At 42.7% G+C, this 17,481-nt stretch overlaps 1 protein-coding gene and 1 long non-coding RNA gene across 2 annotated transcripts in view; one reads left to right on the top strand and one right to left on the bottom strand.

Moving 5' to 3' along the window:
- Adamts9 (ADAM metallopeptidase with thrombospondin type 1 motif 9) overlaps positions 1 to 17,481 on the bottom strand; it is a 158,423-nt gene that overhangs the window by 103,109 nt on the left and 37,833 nt on the right. The window contains exons 12-19 of the mRNA XM_005071171.4: positions 16,046 to 16,191; positions 12,717 to 12,898; positions 12,490 to 12,626; positions 11,189 to 11,306; positions 10,853 to 10,948; positions 4,261 to 4,427; positions 4,045 to 4,174; positions 3,306 to 3,432 (exon numbers count right to left, since the gene is read on the bottom strand). Of these exons, the coding sequence (XP_005071228.1) occupies positions 3,306 to 3,432; positions 4,045 to 4,174; positions 4,261 to 4,427; positions 10,853 to 10,948; positions 11,189 to 11,306; positions 12,490 to 12,626; positions 12,717 to 12,898; positions 16,046 to 16,191 (1,103 nt within the window). The remainder of the gene's footprint in view (positions 1 to 3,305; positions 3,433 to 4,044; positions 4,175 to 4,260; positions 4,428 to 10,852; positions 10,949 to 11,188; positions 11,307 to 12,489; positions 12,627 to 12,716; positions 12,899 to 16,045; positions 16,192 to 17,481) is intronic.
- Positions 7,355 to 14,441, top strand: LOC121136589. Its single transcript, XR_005873624.1, has 3 exons — positions 7,355 to 7,547; positions 11,175 to 11,336; positions 12,878 to 14,441. It is a non-coding gene; the product is annotated as an uncharacterized LOC121136589 (long non-coding RNA).

Raw genomic sequence — 17,481 nt, forward strand, 5'->3', positions numbered from 1 at the left:
CTGAGCCTGCCTTGTCCTGCATAGGCTTTTAAGATCTGGGTGTTTCTAGCTTTCCCTGCAGGAGAAACCGGCACCATGGCACCCTGAATTGGGGATCACACTGAGGTTTCTCAAAGAGAAAAGTGCTTGGCTCTTGAAGTAACAGTGCAAACATTAGCTCTACTTTGAAAAGGACACTTGCTGGGTAAACTTGAACTGGGATTATTATTTGTTTGTTTTACTGCCACATTCTATTTCTCTAAATGCTTTGCACAGACTTGTTTTCTTTGCCATCATAAATGTCGGAGGCATAGTGTTCTAGGCAGCAGCCCTGCAGTATCTGCATGTATCACTCAGGATGTGCCAAGCCCCAATCTGAGTCAGGCAGTAGAGGAAGAGCACATACATGAAGTCCCAGTGCAGAAGAATGGATGGGACAGGACAGACACTGGTAGAAAAGAATTCTTCATACATGGAATCACAGAATAGAACACACGAGTATCACTCTACAGAATTAATGAAGTAAGATAGAAAACAGCTTTCTTCTAGAGTTAAAGCATATATGTAAACCTCTGCTGCTATGCTAACTATTGTGACCGGAAGCAATTTGCATAGCAGTGCTAAGATTTAATGTTTTTATACATAGAATAATGATTAAAATATATGCTATAGTTGTGGTGGTTTGGATAAAAATGGCCCCCATGGGCTTATGTATTTGAAATCCATCAGGGAGCAGCACTCTTAGAGAAGGGTTAGGAGGTATGACCTTGTTGGAGGAAGTATGTCTCTGGCATTCAAAAACCCATGCCAGGTCCCTCACCTAAGGATCAGGTTATAACTCAGCTACTTCTCCAGCACCATCCTGCTGGCCACCATGCTTCCTGCTGTGATGATAATGGACTAAGGCCCTGAAACTGTACAGAAGCTCCCAATTAAATGTTTTCTTTTATAAGAGTTTCCTGGGGGAATTAGAGGTGAGGAGGGAGGGAAAACTGTTGTGGGGATGTAAAAGAAATGAATACATTTAATTAAAAGAAGAATAATGAAAAACATAAAGAAAAAAGTGATCTTGGTCATGGTGTCTCTTCACAAGTGTGGCACATTGACTAAGACATAACAGTAACTGAAATATTAATAGACTATTAATTGTATTAAAGGATAATAAGAACCATCCTATTCACATGGGGATATTATATATAGCTGCTAAAAATAGTTCTTAGCTTAGTGAGACCCTATTTTAAAATGTAAAGAGAAGGCTGGGGTTGACTCAGTGGCAGAACCCTTGCCTAGCATATGTAATTCCCTAGGTTTAGTCTCCAGTATTGTGAAAGCAACAACAACAAAACAGAACAACCAAAAGAAAACTCAGACCTTGTTAGGAGGGACTCCCTCTACCATAACTGCTCTCAGACCTTAGTTAGGAGGGACTCCCTCTACCATAACTGCTCTCAGACCTTAGTTAGGAGGGACTCCCTCTACCATAACTGCTCTCAGACCTTAGTTAGGAGGGACTCCCTCTACCATAACTGCTCTCAGACCTTAGTTAGGAGGGACTCCCTCTACCATAACTGCTCTCAGACCTTAGTTAGGAGGGACTCCCTCTACCATAACTGCTCTCAGACCTTAGTTAGGAGGGACTCCCTCTACCATAACTGCTCTCAGACCTTAGTTAGGAGGGACTCCCTCTACCATAACTGCTCTCAGACCTTAGTTAGGAGGGACTCCCTCTACCATAACTGCTCTCAGACCTTAGTTAGGAGGGACTCCCTCTACCATAACTGCTCTCAGGCCTTAGTTAGGAGGGACTCCCTCTACCATAACTGCTGCAGAATGGCAGGAGATGTAGTGAGGGCTGGACTCAAGGCAATCTGGAAATGCAGTCTTCCTCAGTTGGTTAACCTTGCATCTCAAGGAAGTTGTGCATGAATCCAGTGATCATGCAGCTTAACTGTTACCTGCATTTTCCCCACCTCAAAGGGCTCCTTAATTCTACCTTAACTAATTTAACTCAAATGACTGATGCAAATAGGTTTATATGGACAATGCCTAAAACAAAATACTGCTTAATGTTTACATTAATACCTACTTTTTAATGTCTTGCTTTTACAATGGCTTTTGTCCATACTTTCTGACAAGCCATTTAGTGACCCAGTCAGTAACTATTACTTCAGAAAGTGTGGTAGAGTGGAAAGACCCTGGTTTAAAGTCAGAGCCTCAGGTCAGGATTGGGAGATCTATGACACACATGCCACCATTGCCCTCTGACTCCTAGGACAGAACACTGTTAATTATTTGACCATGGCATACAAGAGGACCTTATAATCTGTACTACTGCACTAGGCAGCTAATACTATGAAGATTGGACATGGTGATGTGGAACCTCCAAAATGCTTATGTGTGCACTCTGCTACTTATGAATGGAGAGACCTTATCACATTCCCACACTATTCCATGCTAATGAATGGAGAGATCTTATCATACTCTGTACAATTCTATGCTAATGAATGGAGAGACCTTATCACATTCCCTTACAATTCTATGCTAATAATCTCTCTTCTGTAAATGGTCAAAGTAGTCACTGACCTGGCAGATTATACAGTACAGCCCTCCAGCTGTTGGATACTTATGACACAGTCAACCTCTCAGGCAATAGAACACTTTAGAATTCTCTACCCTCCCAATATTTCTTCCATCAGATGTCACACCTTTCTTAAACACAGAATTGTGTGAATACTTAGTTGTATTTAGATTTTCTCCTCTTTCCTCTATGCCTTTCCCTTAACGCATAGCATCTCTCTCTCTCTCTCTCTCTCTCTCTCTCTCTCTCTCTCTCTCTCTCTCTCTCTCTCTCTCTTTCTCTCCCCTTTCTCTCTCTCCCTCCCTCCCTCTCTCCCCCCCTCTCTCACTCTGTGTGTGTGTGTTTATGAGTTGTGTATGTGTATGATGTATGTAGACTGAAACTTTTGTGTACATAAGAATTCTGCATGGTGTCGACTCTGGATGGAAAGGGAACACTACAGGGACTCTTACATAGGATATGACTCAGTGGCAAGGCCAATACACCATCACTGAGTTGTGAACATCAAGAGAGAATGTTTTCTGACAAGCGCTATATTCTATTAACTATTTTTAATCCTTAGGAGAACAAATATTCCAGTTATATCTCAGCTAAGTAGTTTCAGAAGTGGCTAGAACTTGTGTGAGGAAAACACTGGGAGTCTAGAAAAAGGTCAGCAACTCTTGTCTCTAACTCATTCCCCACAGAAACTCCCCTCAAGCCCGCTAGACCCTGGAAGAAAGACACAAGAAAAACAGAGACCACACACCTCAAGTCGCAGTCTGTGCCACACGCTTCAGTGACGGGTCCTGGCTGGGGCAGTCGGTCACATCTTTGATCAGAAACAGTGAGCTGATCAGACTCCCTGGTACACACAAGCTTTCGTCTCCGCTCCCCTAAGCAAAGAGGAGTATCATTATGCTGAGGACATAACCTACTCTAAATGAGATCAAGGACTTGCCTAAGTTTTCTATAAAAAGCTAGATAGTATTTTCAGTTTTGTTGCCCATATGATCTCTGTCACACTTCTCAATTCTGCCAGGACAGAACAAAACCAGTATGTCAACAAATTGGTGTATCCGTGTTCTAATAAATTTTATTAATATAAAAAGGGTGGTCGGTGTATTTGATACTGTTGCTATAGTCTGAGGACCTTAATTCAACAAAAGGAAACAAAACTAATATAAATTATGGCCAGTAAAGCCATGTGATGGGAAATTAAAGTGGCAGTACTGATTTTGTATAGCTTCACATATGTATTTGCACTTCACAGGAGAAAATGTAGTATGGCCTGACATGACCCGAATCTTATAAAGTTCAATTTGACAACCAAAATCTCCAGGATGGTCCAAGTAAATGAGGTGAGAAGATGTATGCAAGCAGAAAGGTTTGCAGATTGTATGTACATAGCTGTTCTTTAAAAAAAAAGGATCAGTAAGTAAATACCTCCCCTCCCCACCACCTCCAACACCCTCAATTCACAAAAGCGGAAACTCTTGAGCAGATACCTTGGCAGGGCTTGCTGCAGGCTTGCCACGGCCCATGACTGTTCCAGTAGAATTGCTGGGGTTTGTCTTCAATTGGAATATTGAATGAGTACCGCACATCAGGGTTGTACAACTTTCCCACTGACAGCACCTGCAACATGTGGAGAAATTGGAAAGGAGTCTGCGGACCCGCAGTGCCAAGAGGAGAGAGCCACCGGCCAGCAGCCGAGTTTTTACCTGAAGGAGAAGTTCTTCCTCGATGCGGTCTGTGGAGTTAAGTCTCTCCACAACATTGTCGGACCCGCTGTACTCAATCACAGCGTTCCCCACACGGACCTCCCTTTTGGACATTGAGACAACAAAGTCTCCATTTAGCAGGAATTCACCTTTACTGTTAGATAAAGCTGTGGATGAGAAAAGAGAATTGGGTGAGGTGCTGCCGCTGACCAGCTGTGCTGGAAACCAAAACCAAAACCAAAAAACAAAGACTGTTGGATTGGCAGGGGCAGGCAGAAGACTGGGGGCTTCTCAGCCAGACCATCAATTCACAGGCTTGGATTGCTGTGTGCTAGCTAAGTGACCATGGATGACAAACCCTTCTTGGTCTCAACTTCTTTGTCAATAAGTGGAGATAAAAACACTCACCCATTTTGGTGCCTATGTAAACTAAGAGAAATATAAAAGTCCTCATCTTTCTGAAGTTAATTATACAGTATAGATAGTTGCAGGATTAGAGATGGAGGCTGAAGTCTTAAGGTCTGATAGACACACACGTGCTACCAGGAGTGGAGACAGCAGCCCCAGCCCCAGAAGGAATAACGTACTCTTTAGAGGGTAGGAAGAAGCTACTGGGAAAGTTAGAAGTTCCAGAACATTTTGCTTGAAATGAGGTCTCCCTTTGTAGTCTGAGTTGGGGTAAACTCACTATGTTTATCACTGTGGTCTCAAATGAGCAGCCTTCCTCCAGTTCTGCCTCCTGAGTGCTAGGACTCAAAGCTGAAGCTGTCACACCTGGTATAACCAGAAACTCTCTAAAATGACTGCATTTCAGAGTTTCCCATTGAACTGAATCCTAAGAACTCATTACTTTTCTACCACTGGACAACTTTTGTGAAAATACAGGCTGATTGACCATGTTTCTTTCCATTACAACGGAAGTGGCTTGATTGAAATTAAAAATAATTTGGTTAGATATAAGATAGAAGAAATATATTAGCATATTCATTTTTTAAAGACAAAAATTTCAGTGATGGGTAGCAAGATGACTCAGCAGGGAAAGACACCTGCTGCCAAGTCCAATGAACTAGGTTCAAGCCCTAGGATCCACATGGGTGGAGAGAACCTGTTTCCTCAAGTTGTCTTCTGATCTCCAGATACAGATAGAGGCACATGCATTTCACTTGAATTAAATAAATAAAACATTAAAAAGTCATGTCTTTTTAAAATCCCAACGACACTGTTTCTCTTTAGCATGTATCACACAACTTTGGCCTCATTTTAAGGGCTCTTCTAGACATAGGTCCCCTTCCCAAGTGTCCAGCTACTCCACTACTCAAAGAGGAACTTATACTGTACTACTCATCATACCTCCATGAAGCTGGTCTGTTACACATGTTACACATTTGTGCATGTGGCTGTACAAATGAGAAAAGAATGATTTACAAATCACCACATTAATTTATCAAGGCCAGACAGCTTCTACTCATGGGAATCTGTCTCCATAACTTGTGAGACACTAACATTGTCCAAGAAGACAGCCAGCAAACATTTGTCAAGTAGACACATTCACTCATCCATTCTTTCTCTTGTTTACAAATAGAATGGAGACAGCTTTTTAACAACTTGGCATGATTGCTAAAATCGGTTCACAGCTCACCTCCATAAACACCGAGATCCCAAGATCCCAACCCTTAGTAGCTAGTGAAGAGTGATGTTAAAAGAATGAGAGAGTGAGAGAGTGATTGAAGCTGTCACCCCTGGAAGGAGAATAGAACACTCCCACTTGGCATGAGTATTTTCCAGCTGGTGTGAACCTCAGACCCTCACCCCCTCAGCCTGGTGTGAACTGTGCCTCACACTTAGCTCCTGGAGGGGATGAGCTGCCAGCCACTTGAGATGCAGGGTTTTCAATGGGTAACAGAGAATAAATGAGGCTGTTTCCTTGGCACCTCAGGCTATTTCCAAAGCAAGTCACTTACACACAAAAGCATGATGTGCTGTCAACACCACCACTCAGTTCTTTCAAGTTAAGTCACAGGCTAGCTACCCGAGAGGGGGGAATAAAATGCCACATGCCAGAGTTATAAGTTGAGCAGCAATCCCCATCTCTCCCTATGGCTTTAGGTTGCCTCTCAGGCCTCTGCAGGACAGGAGGAAGGTCACTCTTCGCTGCATGTTTCTTACCCCGGTTGTGAGTGCACAGTGAGACATGACCCTGAACCATGTAAAGCCCTTCTCATGATTTGTTCCTACAAATGGTTTGCCTACGGATTTCTGTAAATGTATCAGTGAAATGAAACTCTGGCTTTCTCTTGCACTGCATGGGTGTGGGATTTCCCACTGCCAGAGTTAATTCATAGCTAAACATCCCAGAGGCAAGAAAGCCTCACAGAAATGGTTACACTTTCTCCTGAAGAGATAGGAACATGGCAGAGCAGCACAATGTGGTTTCAAGCCAACAGGAGGGAATCCCAGTGGAAGATGACCTTTGACCGGCAGGCTTTCTGCTTCAGTACCCCGTGAAACAAACCGTTTCCCAAATCCCAGACACTCCAGCCCTACTTCCTGCTAGTGAGATTAGGGAAGCTAATTTCCTGGGTTGCTGTCCCTCCTGTCACACCCATCAGAACCCGGTTGCTACAGAGGTTCCACTAGAAAAGTCTTCCTCTTCAAAACACACAGGAAGAGTGTGAGACTTGACCGATGTGTACACGGCTATCAGGGCAAAGGATGAAGGTTGTTTAGCTACAGAGTGGCAATGACTGAACTTAGCAAGACTCAGAGTGGTGGGCTGTAAAGTGTCTGAAGTGCTCTGTAATAGCACCTAGCTTCAAGCCAAGAGTAAATGTGCACACACCCCACATTTGTGACACAAATGTGACAACGGATCCTCCCTAGGAACCGTTGTGAGGCTGGGACTCTGAGGTCTGGTTTTACACTCAATGGGCCGTGACCTGCAATCAATGCTTGCACACTCCTCATTCCCTTTCAGAGAGGCAAGCGGTGACTTGCCCACGCTGACCATCCCTGAACAAATTTTCTTTAGTTTTATTTTCATTAATTAACAAGGGGATTGAGAAAAGCCCAGTAAAGAAGAAAAGTTGGCCAGAAGACTGCCTGAGTTCAGATGCCTGACTTGCAGTGATTGTACTGAAAAGAAGTGAGGTCGCTACCTGGACAGTGATTATATATTTTCCAAAGGAAATAGAAGAGAACCCTTCCTTTTCCTTTGGAACAGAAGAGAATGATTCAAGGAACAGAAGAGAATGATTCAAGATAGCCTTCAGCTCTCAAGAAACTAATTCGTAAGGGACACTTCATGCCATGCTGCTTAACTTAGTTAGGATGAACTCAGAACATATAGACTACTAAATGCTCAAATTTATAGCTAAGTATATGGGGAAAGATGCCTGACATACTTTGAGCAGTCGCAGAATGAGAAATGTGGGAGTGACTTGAAGGTGGTTTCCAGAAGCTTGTTAATCATCTTATTTCAATTCGTGCATGTGTGTGTGTGTGTGTGTATGTGTTTTGATGAACCTAGGACCAGTAAATGCTCAATTGTAAACACATGGTTCATAACTGAGCTACAACCCAGTCCTATTTATTTTCTTGTAAAGCTACCACTCAATTTAATACTTGGTGTTAAAAAGCAGATCCAGCTGTCTAGTAATTAATTACAAGTTAGGCTTTCTAGGCTTTTGAAGAAATTGAGCCTTTATCTCCAAGAGAATTCCATTTTCCATGAGGAACTAGCAATGGCTGTTCATCAATCCAGTAAATGTTTACTCAGGCTTCTCTTGTACACATTGTATCGGGAATGAAACATGCAGGCAATAGCCCTGACCTTAAACTACTGGGATTGTGTGGATGAATAAGTAACAAGTCTTATCTCCCCAGGGGGGAGGGGGAACGGGGTGGGGGGGGCACGGGGTGAGGGAGGGGGACACTGCCTCCTTCCTACTGCTTAGGGCCAAACCTGAGAGTTTTTGACTCCTTTTGTCTCTAAGATAATTTTAACCTTGTTTTCTTCCTTTCCCTCCCTCCTTCCTTCCTTTCTTTCTTCACTCCTTCCTGTCTCTCCCTTCTTCTTTATGTATTTCTTTCTTTCTTTTCTTTCCTCCCTCCCTCCCTCCCTCCCTCCCTCCCTCCCTGCCTCCCTCCCTCCCTCCCTCCCTCCCTCCCTCCCTCCCTCTCTCTCTCTCTCTCTCTCTCTCTCTGTCTCTCTTTCTTCCTTTCCCTGAATTGGTCTCATGTACCACAGGCTAGCCTTAAACTATGTAGTTGAAATGACCTTGAACTTCTGATCCTCCTGACTGTACTTCCTAAGTCCTGGGGTTACAGGAGCCTGCCATCATGTCTTGTTCAATGTGTACAAGGGGCTGAATCCAAGGCTAACACACCTTGGTCCTTTCCCTTTCCTATGCCATACTCAATCCACCACAAATCAAGATAACTGCAAATTGAAAAGAGAGACAGACCCTTGACACTCACCATCATCTCCATTCTCCTCACTGAGGTCAAGACATTAGCATTCCTCTTTATAGAACCTGTCTCTTTATTCTTTATTTTTCCTTTTTAATTTTTGAGACAAAGCCTCCCATGTATCCCAGAGTGATCTCCAATTCACCATCATCCTTCCTCAGTCTCCCCTCTGCTGGTGTTAAGGGTTGGTACCACCACACTAAACTTCTCTTGGATTCTTGATAGAACTTCCTAACCAGTATTGCTGTTCTATCAATGATGCTCAACATAACAGTCCAAGTGTTCTTTTGAGCACACTGCTCAACATGGTCTTGTCCTAACACCATTTAGCACTAAGATTCTCCACTTTCCCTCAACAACAGGCACAGAGAACTCCTTCTGCTTTTTGCAGAATCCTCCTTCAAAGACTTTGCAAAGAAGGGTTAGGAAGTCGTTTAATGAGTCCCATCACTGACCGCACAACCATTAAGGACCTCAATACAAACCCCCACTATTCAAGTAAGAAGATGGGGATGGGGCAGCTATACAGGCTTCTAAGCCCAGGGCGACATGGTAGGCAGACACAGGAGGATCACTAAGGTTGCTTGTTGGCCTTTACTCTAGCCGAGGGTTCAGTGAGAGCCCTGGTAAGAGCCACAAGAGTGATAGAGCAGGGTAGGTGGTATGATTTTCTGTGTGTGTGCGCACACATATACTCCATCGCCTCCGCCATGTACACAAAGACTGTACAAAGAGTCTCTCTTCCCAGAAGCTGACTTTCTTTAGTGGTCTGTCCCTATCTACTCCCTGTGTGCTGTTTGGATTTCTAATACCACTTAGCATCTTCTTCGAGCACAGACCATGTTGATTAAGTTACTGTTTATTGTCATTCTTGACTCATGAAGAGAAGGCTTCAAGAAGACAGAGTTTTGTAAATTTTAGTTTGTTTAGTTTATAGTGTTGAAAGTAATGCTGGCATGTAATAAACAAGTGAATGCAGGAAGAAATGGTGACACAGCAGAAAACACTTTTGCAGAGTCATATATAAGTTAGTATGGCTAGTGTGTCTGGCTATGAATGCATGAGTTCATGCAGACATTTCAAAACACAGATGTAGGTTCTCATTTGATTCAACAGATATTCATTAGCCATTCATGTCGGAATGCTTGGATTAGAGCTCTCCAGGCTACATTCAGATGGATCAATAGAATTCCTGCCAGCACATTAGAATGAAACAGTAAATCAATTTCTTTTTTTTAAGCAGTGATTACTCAGGAAGTTGGCTTCTATTTCTTCTAGAGCCAAGTACCAGTTATGGCCATGCTTTGAGGCAGGAGAAGCCTAGCTGTACAAGGGGACCTACCAAATCCCTTTCTGTCACCCTCCTCTTGCCCATATCCTTCTTTCACAGAGCACTGGGCAAATTTCATAATCACTTAAGGCAGTTTGAAGAACAATAAATTGAAGTTGGTCTGGTTTGGGAGGCTGGCAAAAACCAACAGAGGTCTTTGGTGAGATGTGGTTTAAAGATGAGGAATATATATATGAACTACTTATGTGGGTAAGCATAAGAAAAGATATAAAATAATTGTGTGGGTAGGTATAAAGAATATAGGAATTAATTTTAAAGGAGAAAATGGAAGAGTCTGTACTATAGCAGGGTAGGCTGATTTTTGTAATAATGGCTTTAAAAATGCTTGCAATTATAGCCTCTTTTGGAAGAAATGGAGATATATACCAGGCATAGTAAAATACCAAATAGACCCGTGAAGAGTCTGCTCCTGGTTAGTGTTGATAACGTAAAAATTAAGTCAAATAATGCTTCTAAGAAAACGTTTGCAAGTCAGTTCCCCAGGAGACAGACGTTTTTAAAGTGTTCCAGGAGATCCACAACTCTATGCTAAACTCAGAGTATAAGATCTGGAGCAAATCGCTTGCTATTGAATACTGTAACAATATAACCCTTGTGTCAATCTTCTGAGGGAATATTCAGGATAAGAAATATGATAATGAATTTCAAGATCATCTTCTTTGATAGAAGGAAGCTTGTCACGTACAACAGAGGAAGGAAGTGGTGAGAACCTGTTGCTTCGGAAAGAGACCCGGGACTCAGAATTCATGTCCATGTCAGGGACGTGGCTCTTACCTAAGTAGTTGTCATCCTCGGATTTCCCTGAGAAACTGTGCTGCCGCACATCAAGGCTGGTAGTCCCAGCTGGAATTCGGACAACAGTATTGTAGCCTGCAGAGAGTTTAGCACAAGATCAGTATTGTGCTGTGCATTTCACATTCTCCAAGGACAGAATAAAAGGCAGGCAACCAGAAAAGACAATTACCACTACGATGCTGTATAGCCAGATTAATAATATACCATAGCAAGACTGATTTTACCCCTCATATTGATATCTTCCTGTATTATATGAAGTTAACAATTTATTTTTAAACCCTTCCTTCCCCCTGGTTCCTAGGAACAAATTCTTACCATAATGGACTGTGTTAAATGTCCCTGCCACTGTTTTGCATGAAGAATTATCGCCACCACAAATCCCACATTTATCTTTCCGGGCTTTTGAGTTTAAAATATGATCACATCCAGCTTGCTTTTTAAAAGAAAACAATTGACATAAGTGGTAAGTATTATAGAGATAATAAAATGGCAAGTCATGCATTTCTTTCGGGGATATGAATCCAAAAATGACAAGAAAGTCATGCCCTTTAAAGCCCGCAAAGGTTGAGAACTCAATTGTCTACAGTTTGCCATTTAGGATGCCATCATTAGACCACAGTAACCTGGCATCTTTGATGCTCTTTGGCATATTGACTCTCTAGAACCACCCATCCCTACTGAATCAGAACTGGCATTTTAACCAATGGCCCTGGTGCTTCATGCATAGATTAAAGTTTGAGGTGTAATGGTCTATGAATAAACAGAGTAAATGAAAAAAAAACTGCCTAGCAATGAAAACTAAAGCAGAATGGTGATGCCAGCGCCACACCAGAGAGCTCCTGCACATCTTAAGGGACAAGCTGCTCCTCAATCCAGGCTACTGCTGATGTTTAGAATCACAAGTGTTGAAATGTTCCAATTATCAGGAGAAATTGGGAGTTTGTTTTTTTTGTGCAACCCCCTCAGCAACTTATTTACCCAGCAAAGCAATAAAGAAAGAGGGCCCTGGCAAATGCAGGGAGGACCCTAGCAACAGTCAAGCCTACAGGAGAATCGAGCCCTCATTCTTATCTCTGGCTTTTTAGTATGCTTAATGCATCTCAACTGAGTGTAATGACAAGAGAATACATACTTTCAGCGCAAGCTGAGAGGAATGTAAACCTACTTTTTCTTTTTAAATATTTATTTAATTTTATGTATGCAAATGTACTGGCTGTGTATGTATGTGAACTACATGTATGTCTAAGGCCTTCAAAGGTCAGGAGAAGGCAGCAGATCCTCTTGGAACTAGATCTAGGGATGGTTGTCAAATGCTTTGTAGGTGCTGGGAACACAACCCAAGTCCTCTAAAAGAGTAGCTAGTGTTCTTAACCATGAAATGATCTCTTTATCCCCTTAGGTGATATTTCAATAAAGCCTGAAACCCCAGTAATTCTAGTTGGCCCTTGGGCCACATATAGTGACCGCATTCATCAGTTCAGAGCTTGGTCAAGCTAGGAATGATTTCTAACTAGTGAAAACAAAAGCCAGGAAGTGGTGGCTATCATTCTATTAAGAGGCTACAAATCAGTTAGGTAACAGGACAGTTCAAAGAAGAAAATGTCTCATGGACTTACCCTGCAAAGGCCTTGGACACAGATATCATTTGTGTCCTGGCCACAAGGGGTTCCATCGATCACTCTGTCTCGGAGCTGGTAATAGGCTGTGCTCCCTGCCACTCTGCAGAACAGCTTACATCGGTCCTTTATCAAAACTAGAGAGGAAGATCATGATGCTATGTGACTTCCATGCCTGGACTGAGTTCCAGCCTGGCAGCCACACGCTCCAGCCCCACTGAACTTACTTCCACTATACTTAGGGACCCAGCGCACACTGGGCAGCAGACCATTGATGTTAAAGTGCTTGCCATCAAAGTGAGCACACTGCTCTTCACGGAAATCTCGCTTCTGCTTTAGGCAGGGCTCAGTGTTGCAGGATTTGAACTTCATTCTCCTCCCTACGCAGTACTTCCCACCATTTTTGGGCCTGAAAAAAAATGGAGACAACAGATACAATGCATTGAAACCTACTTTTCTACTCATCACTCCTTCGCTTATGACTGGCTGGGTCTTAAGGAAGCAAGTTTGAGATTACACGTGACAAAGGTAGAAGGATGTGACTCCAGACTCCAGGTTTGCATTCTGCCTCCCATCAGCATCTCTGGGTCTGACTTTGCTTTCTGCCTTTGAATCCATTAAGTCTCACATTAAGTAAAGAAGTCAAACTTTGCCTCAGCATATACAACTATGAAATGGGAGGTGCCTGTCTTATGTCTAGATTTTGTTGTTGTTTTTTCTTTGATACTAGTTCATGTATACCAGGCTGTCCTAAAACTACTGATGGAGTTGAGGCTGATCTTGAACTCCTAATCCTGTGCCTCCAGCTCCAGAATGCTGGTGTTATAGGCGTGCATCACCGTACCAAGTTTTTAAACCTTCTTTGAGGGTAATATGTCAAGTACCAAACAGAAAGCCTGAACATACAGAGCTGGTCTTTGTTCCCTTTTCCCAAATGATTAGTCCTTCAACTTTAATAATTTTGTAAGAAAAGCTGGTACTGCTACTAGATTGTCTCCTGTTTGTTCTCTACACCTTGACCTTCTCAAAGGAGACAACAGGAACACACTCCCTTCCTTTCACACTTCTCATTTTGTCCTCTCCCATCTTCTTTCCGACAACTAGTCTTTTGCTTTGGTTTATTAAGTAAACCACACACATGGCATATGTCCACACTTTGATCTATGTCACAGGAGGAGAAAGCACACTGGTTTCCTTACACTATTGCTCAAGTAGGGTACACTCTGGAGAAGCACCATGGCGCAAATTCATTCTCAGTGTGAAACTCTGCACATGTCTTTTCCAGATGTTACCCAGATTATAAATTACACAACACATCCCCTAGCTATCAGCAGCTGGCCAAATTCATCACAGAGGTAGGGAAGGATTCAGAACTCAACCACGGACACTCAAACAGCCCAGAATACACAATGATCTCAGAACACCATGGAGCTCCAAGACGAAGTTCACAATTTTTCTGTTTCAGTGATTTTTTTTTCAGAGTAATCCAAAGTATAAGAAATGGATTTTGTTTTGTTTTTCAAGTAGAGGTTTTAGGAGCTGGGAAATATATCAACCATGACCATAACGGAGGGGGGGGAGGGGCAGCTGAAGGTGGTACATTGGTTCTGGTTTCCAGTCTAGTTTCCTTACTGTGCCCTGAGGCCCAGTTTTTCCCTTCTTTAAAATGAGAGCATATAGCTGGGTACAGTAACACATGTCTTTAATCCCAGCACTCTGCATATCAAACTCAGTCTATGGCTTTGGGTTTTTTTTGTGTGTAAAATCAGATTATAACTTCCTTCTAACTCTGCATGTGGCTTTAATGAATGCAAATGTGCCCTTTTGAACTACACATCTCCTAGACAATGTGGTTTCTATCTCATTTGTGTGTACCGTATAATATGGAAATATATATCCATAAACCTTTCAGAATGGAACAATTAATCTCATAATTAAAAAATTTGTTTGGATATGACTATTTTTTCCATGTAGGCAAATATTGAAACTATTAGAAATTCAACTTTGGAAATACTGCTAGCTGCATCTCCCAACTAAAAAGATTTTTTAAAGGATACTTGGTGCCAAATGGGAATAAAAAGGACTTCAGGAAGTTGGGAGATTAATTATCACTCTGTACAGCCAGCTTAGGTCATTCCTTCAAGTACATGTTACACATGCCAGTTGATTAAATTAGGGAGCATCCATCATGATTACAAACACCATCACAGGTGCACTCTAGTCTTAAAGACAGCTGAGTTTTTGTCTACAAATTGGCTAGAACAGATACAGCAGCTCCTTTGTTTATTTATATGAATTAGTGCAATCAGATTTGGGGTAGTTAGTCCAAAAAATAATCTCCTGACATAAGGAAGGTAGGCCAGTGCCTATGCTTCCAGGTTATCAGAAGAGGCCAATGTCTCAGTTGGGAGGAATCCTATTCAAGAGTTAGATAACAGGAGAGGGACTTTGGTTAATCTACCTTTAATGATCTTTTCTAATGGTGCACACTAGGGGGCTGATTCTGTATTGCTTCATTACTTAATGACTCTTCCATAGTAACCAGTTCTCAGTTCTCAACATTTTGGAAATAGTTCATCTAATCAATGATTCCCAAAATTGGCGGGGAGGGAGGGGGAGGGCGGGGGCAATGCCTCGCCTCAGTGGGTAAAGGTTCTTGCAACCAGGTCTGACAACCTGAGTTTGATCCATGGTGTAAGGAAGGAACGGACTCCCACAAGTCATTCTCTGACCTCCACACGTGTACCGTGCTACACAGGTGCATAGGCATACACATGCCCCAAGGAATACATATGCAAAAATATTTAAACATTTTTGTTGTGACCATACTGACAAAAATAACATTTCAAATTAATTTTAAATGAAACAGATATGTCCTGATTTCTTTTAAAGTAAGATTTTATATGCAGTTGCTATAGTAAAACCCTGAATGGGAAATATCTAGTTAACAATCTTTTTTTTTTCAGATTGACAAATTCATTATTTTGAAATTTAGCCTATTTCTTAATTTAAAAACAAAATAGAATCACCAAGGAAGGAGGAAACGTGTCTGCCTTTCTTAACTAGGCCTTTGCTGTCTCCTATGTGGAAGACTGAACAAATTCCAGAGGTTCTTGTTTCTGCCATCAGGCATCTCAGAGGCAAATTTGTAAACAAAATAGCCAAGAGTAGGACCCATAGGTCTGATGGTGTCTCTTCTTGTCCCAGTTAGTACTTGACTTGCAAATTGTGCTTGTGGTGGTCCTCACTTCTTATACAATCTACTTGCTCACTCTGAACATGCTATCCCAAACTCCAGGGTGCCATGAGACATGCCTGGTGATTAAGAGCAGCCAATGCGAAAGTATCAGTTGTTTGACAGACAAATTTAATGGATGGCAGCAGATCAGGAAAGGAAAAGAATATCGTAGAATTAAGGTGTTCGGGGTACCCTGGGTCTCACAGCCCTGAAGTCCACCTGCTCCCTCTTTCTTAGCCCCCAGATGAAGAATTCCTCTGGAGCACCCCCCCCCATCCGGCTGCATCAGTGATGGCAGCCAAAGGCTTTAGAACTCACTCTGGTCTGTTGCACTCTCTGATGGCTGTTTTGATGCCTCCTCCACATGTTCTTGAGCAGGTTCCAAAGTGACTCCAACTTCCCCAGGATCCATCAGTCGCAGGGCCCTCCGTTTCTTTAGGAACACAAAATCCAAACTTGCAGTGCTGTGTTTAATAAGGAGAACAGTGAGGGAGAGCTTGGTGCTGTGAGTCATCATAGGACTAGCTGTCCGCAGAAATACATCACATTTCTAAGTTTTCCGCCATGTGCTGGCTTGAAACGCTGCAAATTTGCTATTTCTATGAATAATGGATACTGCAGGCATTTTAATATCATGCTCATTGATTTCAGGCGGTGTTTGCGTTTATTGCTTGCTCTAAAAAACACAGGCTAGTGAGTGGCTGCTTCCACACTAAATGGGTAGCTCTAACGGCCAGCTTTAAACTGCTCAATTAGTCTGTGTACTTGGAAAAATGAGGAGTAGAAATGGGGCATGGACTGCAGACAGGGGCCAAAACGAATTAGAGAATTTGCCGTGTGAATCTCTATTAGCAAGGCTCTGAGACTCTCCAATCTTGCTAAAAATCGAAGGCTTTATTAATACCTTTGATTGGAAAACCCCGGTTTCAATTAAACTGGGGAGGGGAAGTTAGCTATTTAATTCTTATAAATCACTAAAGCAACAGGGAGAGATTACATAGTCCTAAACTTTATTACATTTTTTGTACTGATGGTTTCAGACTCCACTCTGAAACAGGAAGAGGGAGGGCCTTGATGTTAAAAATAGTGACAATAGTAAAACACAATAATACTCCCTAGCAAGACAGGGAGTGGAAGGGCTTATTTCAACTCTCTGCTATTGTTTTATGTGACCTAAAGCCCAGGCAACTGGTCAGGGGACAAAAGGAATGGCAGCAGCCACAGCCACAGGGGGGGGGTGATCCCTGTGGCTCTTAGGTCTCTGAAGTGGAGTGCTGGAGCTGGGCTGTTGTGATGTCTCTGTGGGGGGGCAGGGGGGAGGTGAGAGGCAGAGGATGGAGGAGGCCAGGGGTGGTTTGCAGAGTCAAGTAAGAGACAGGTAAAGGGACACAGAGGGAAGGTTCAGTCCCCTTCGGAGAGAAAGGCTTGGCGGGAAACAGAAGAGTAGTTTTGGGCTATCCTGGACTCCTCTTCTGTAACCATCTTGTCCCAGCATCTGAGAAAGGTTTAGTAGGTTCTGGGAACCTGAATCAGGTCCTCTGCAAGAACAATATGTGCTTTTTTTTTTTTCCTCCTGTTTTTTTTGTTTTGTTTTGTTTTTTCAAGACAGGGTTACTCTGTATTGTTTTGGAGGCTGTCCTGGAACTCGCTCTGTAGACCAGGCTGGCCTCGAACTCACAGAGATCCACCTGCCTTTGCCTCCCGAGTGCTGGGATTAACGGTGTGCACCACCACTGCCAGGCTTTCCTCCTGTT

This window comes from Mesocricetus auratus, unplaced genomic scaffold, assembly GCF_017639785.1.
Source record: "Mesocricetus auratus isolate SY011 unplaced genomic scaffold, BCM_Maur_2.0 Super-Scaffold_100676, whole genome shotgun sequence".
Lineage (NCBI taxonomy): Eukaryota > Metazoa > Chordata > Mammalia > Rodentia > Cricetidae > Mesocricetus > Mesocricetus auratus.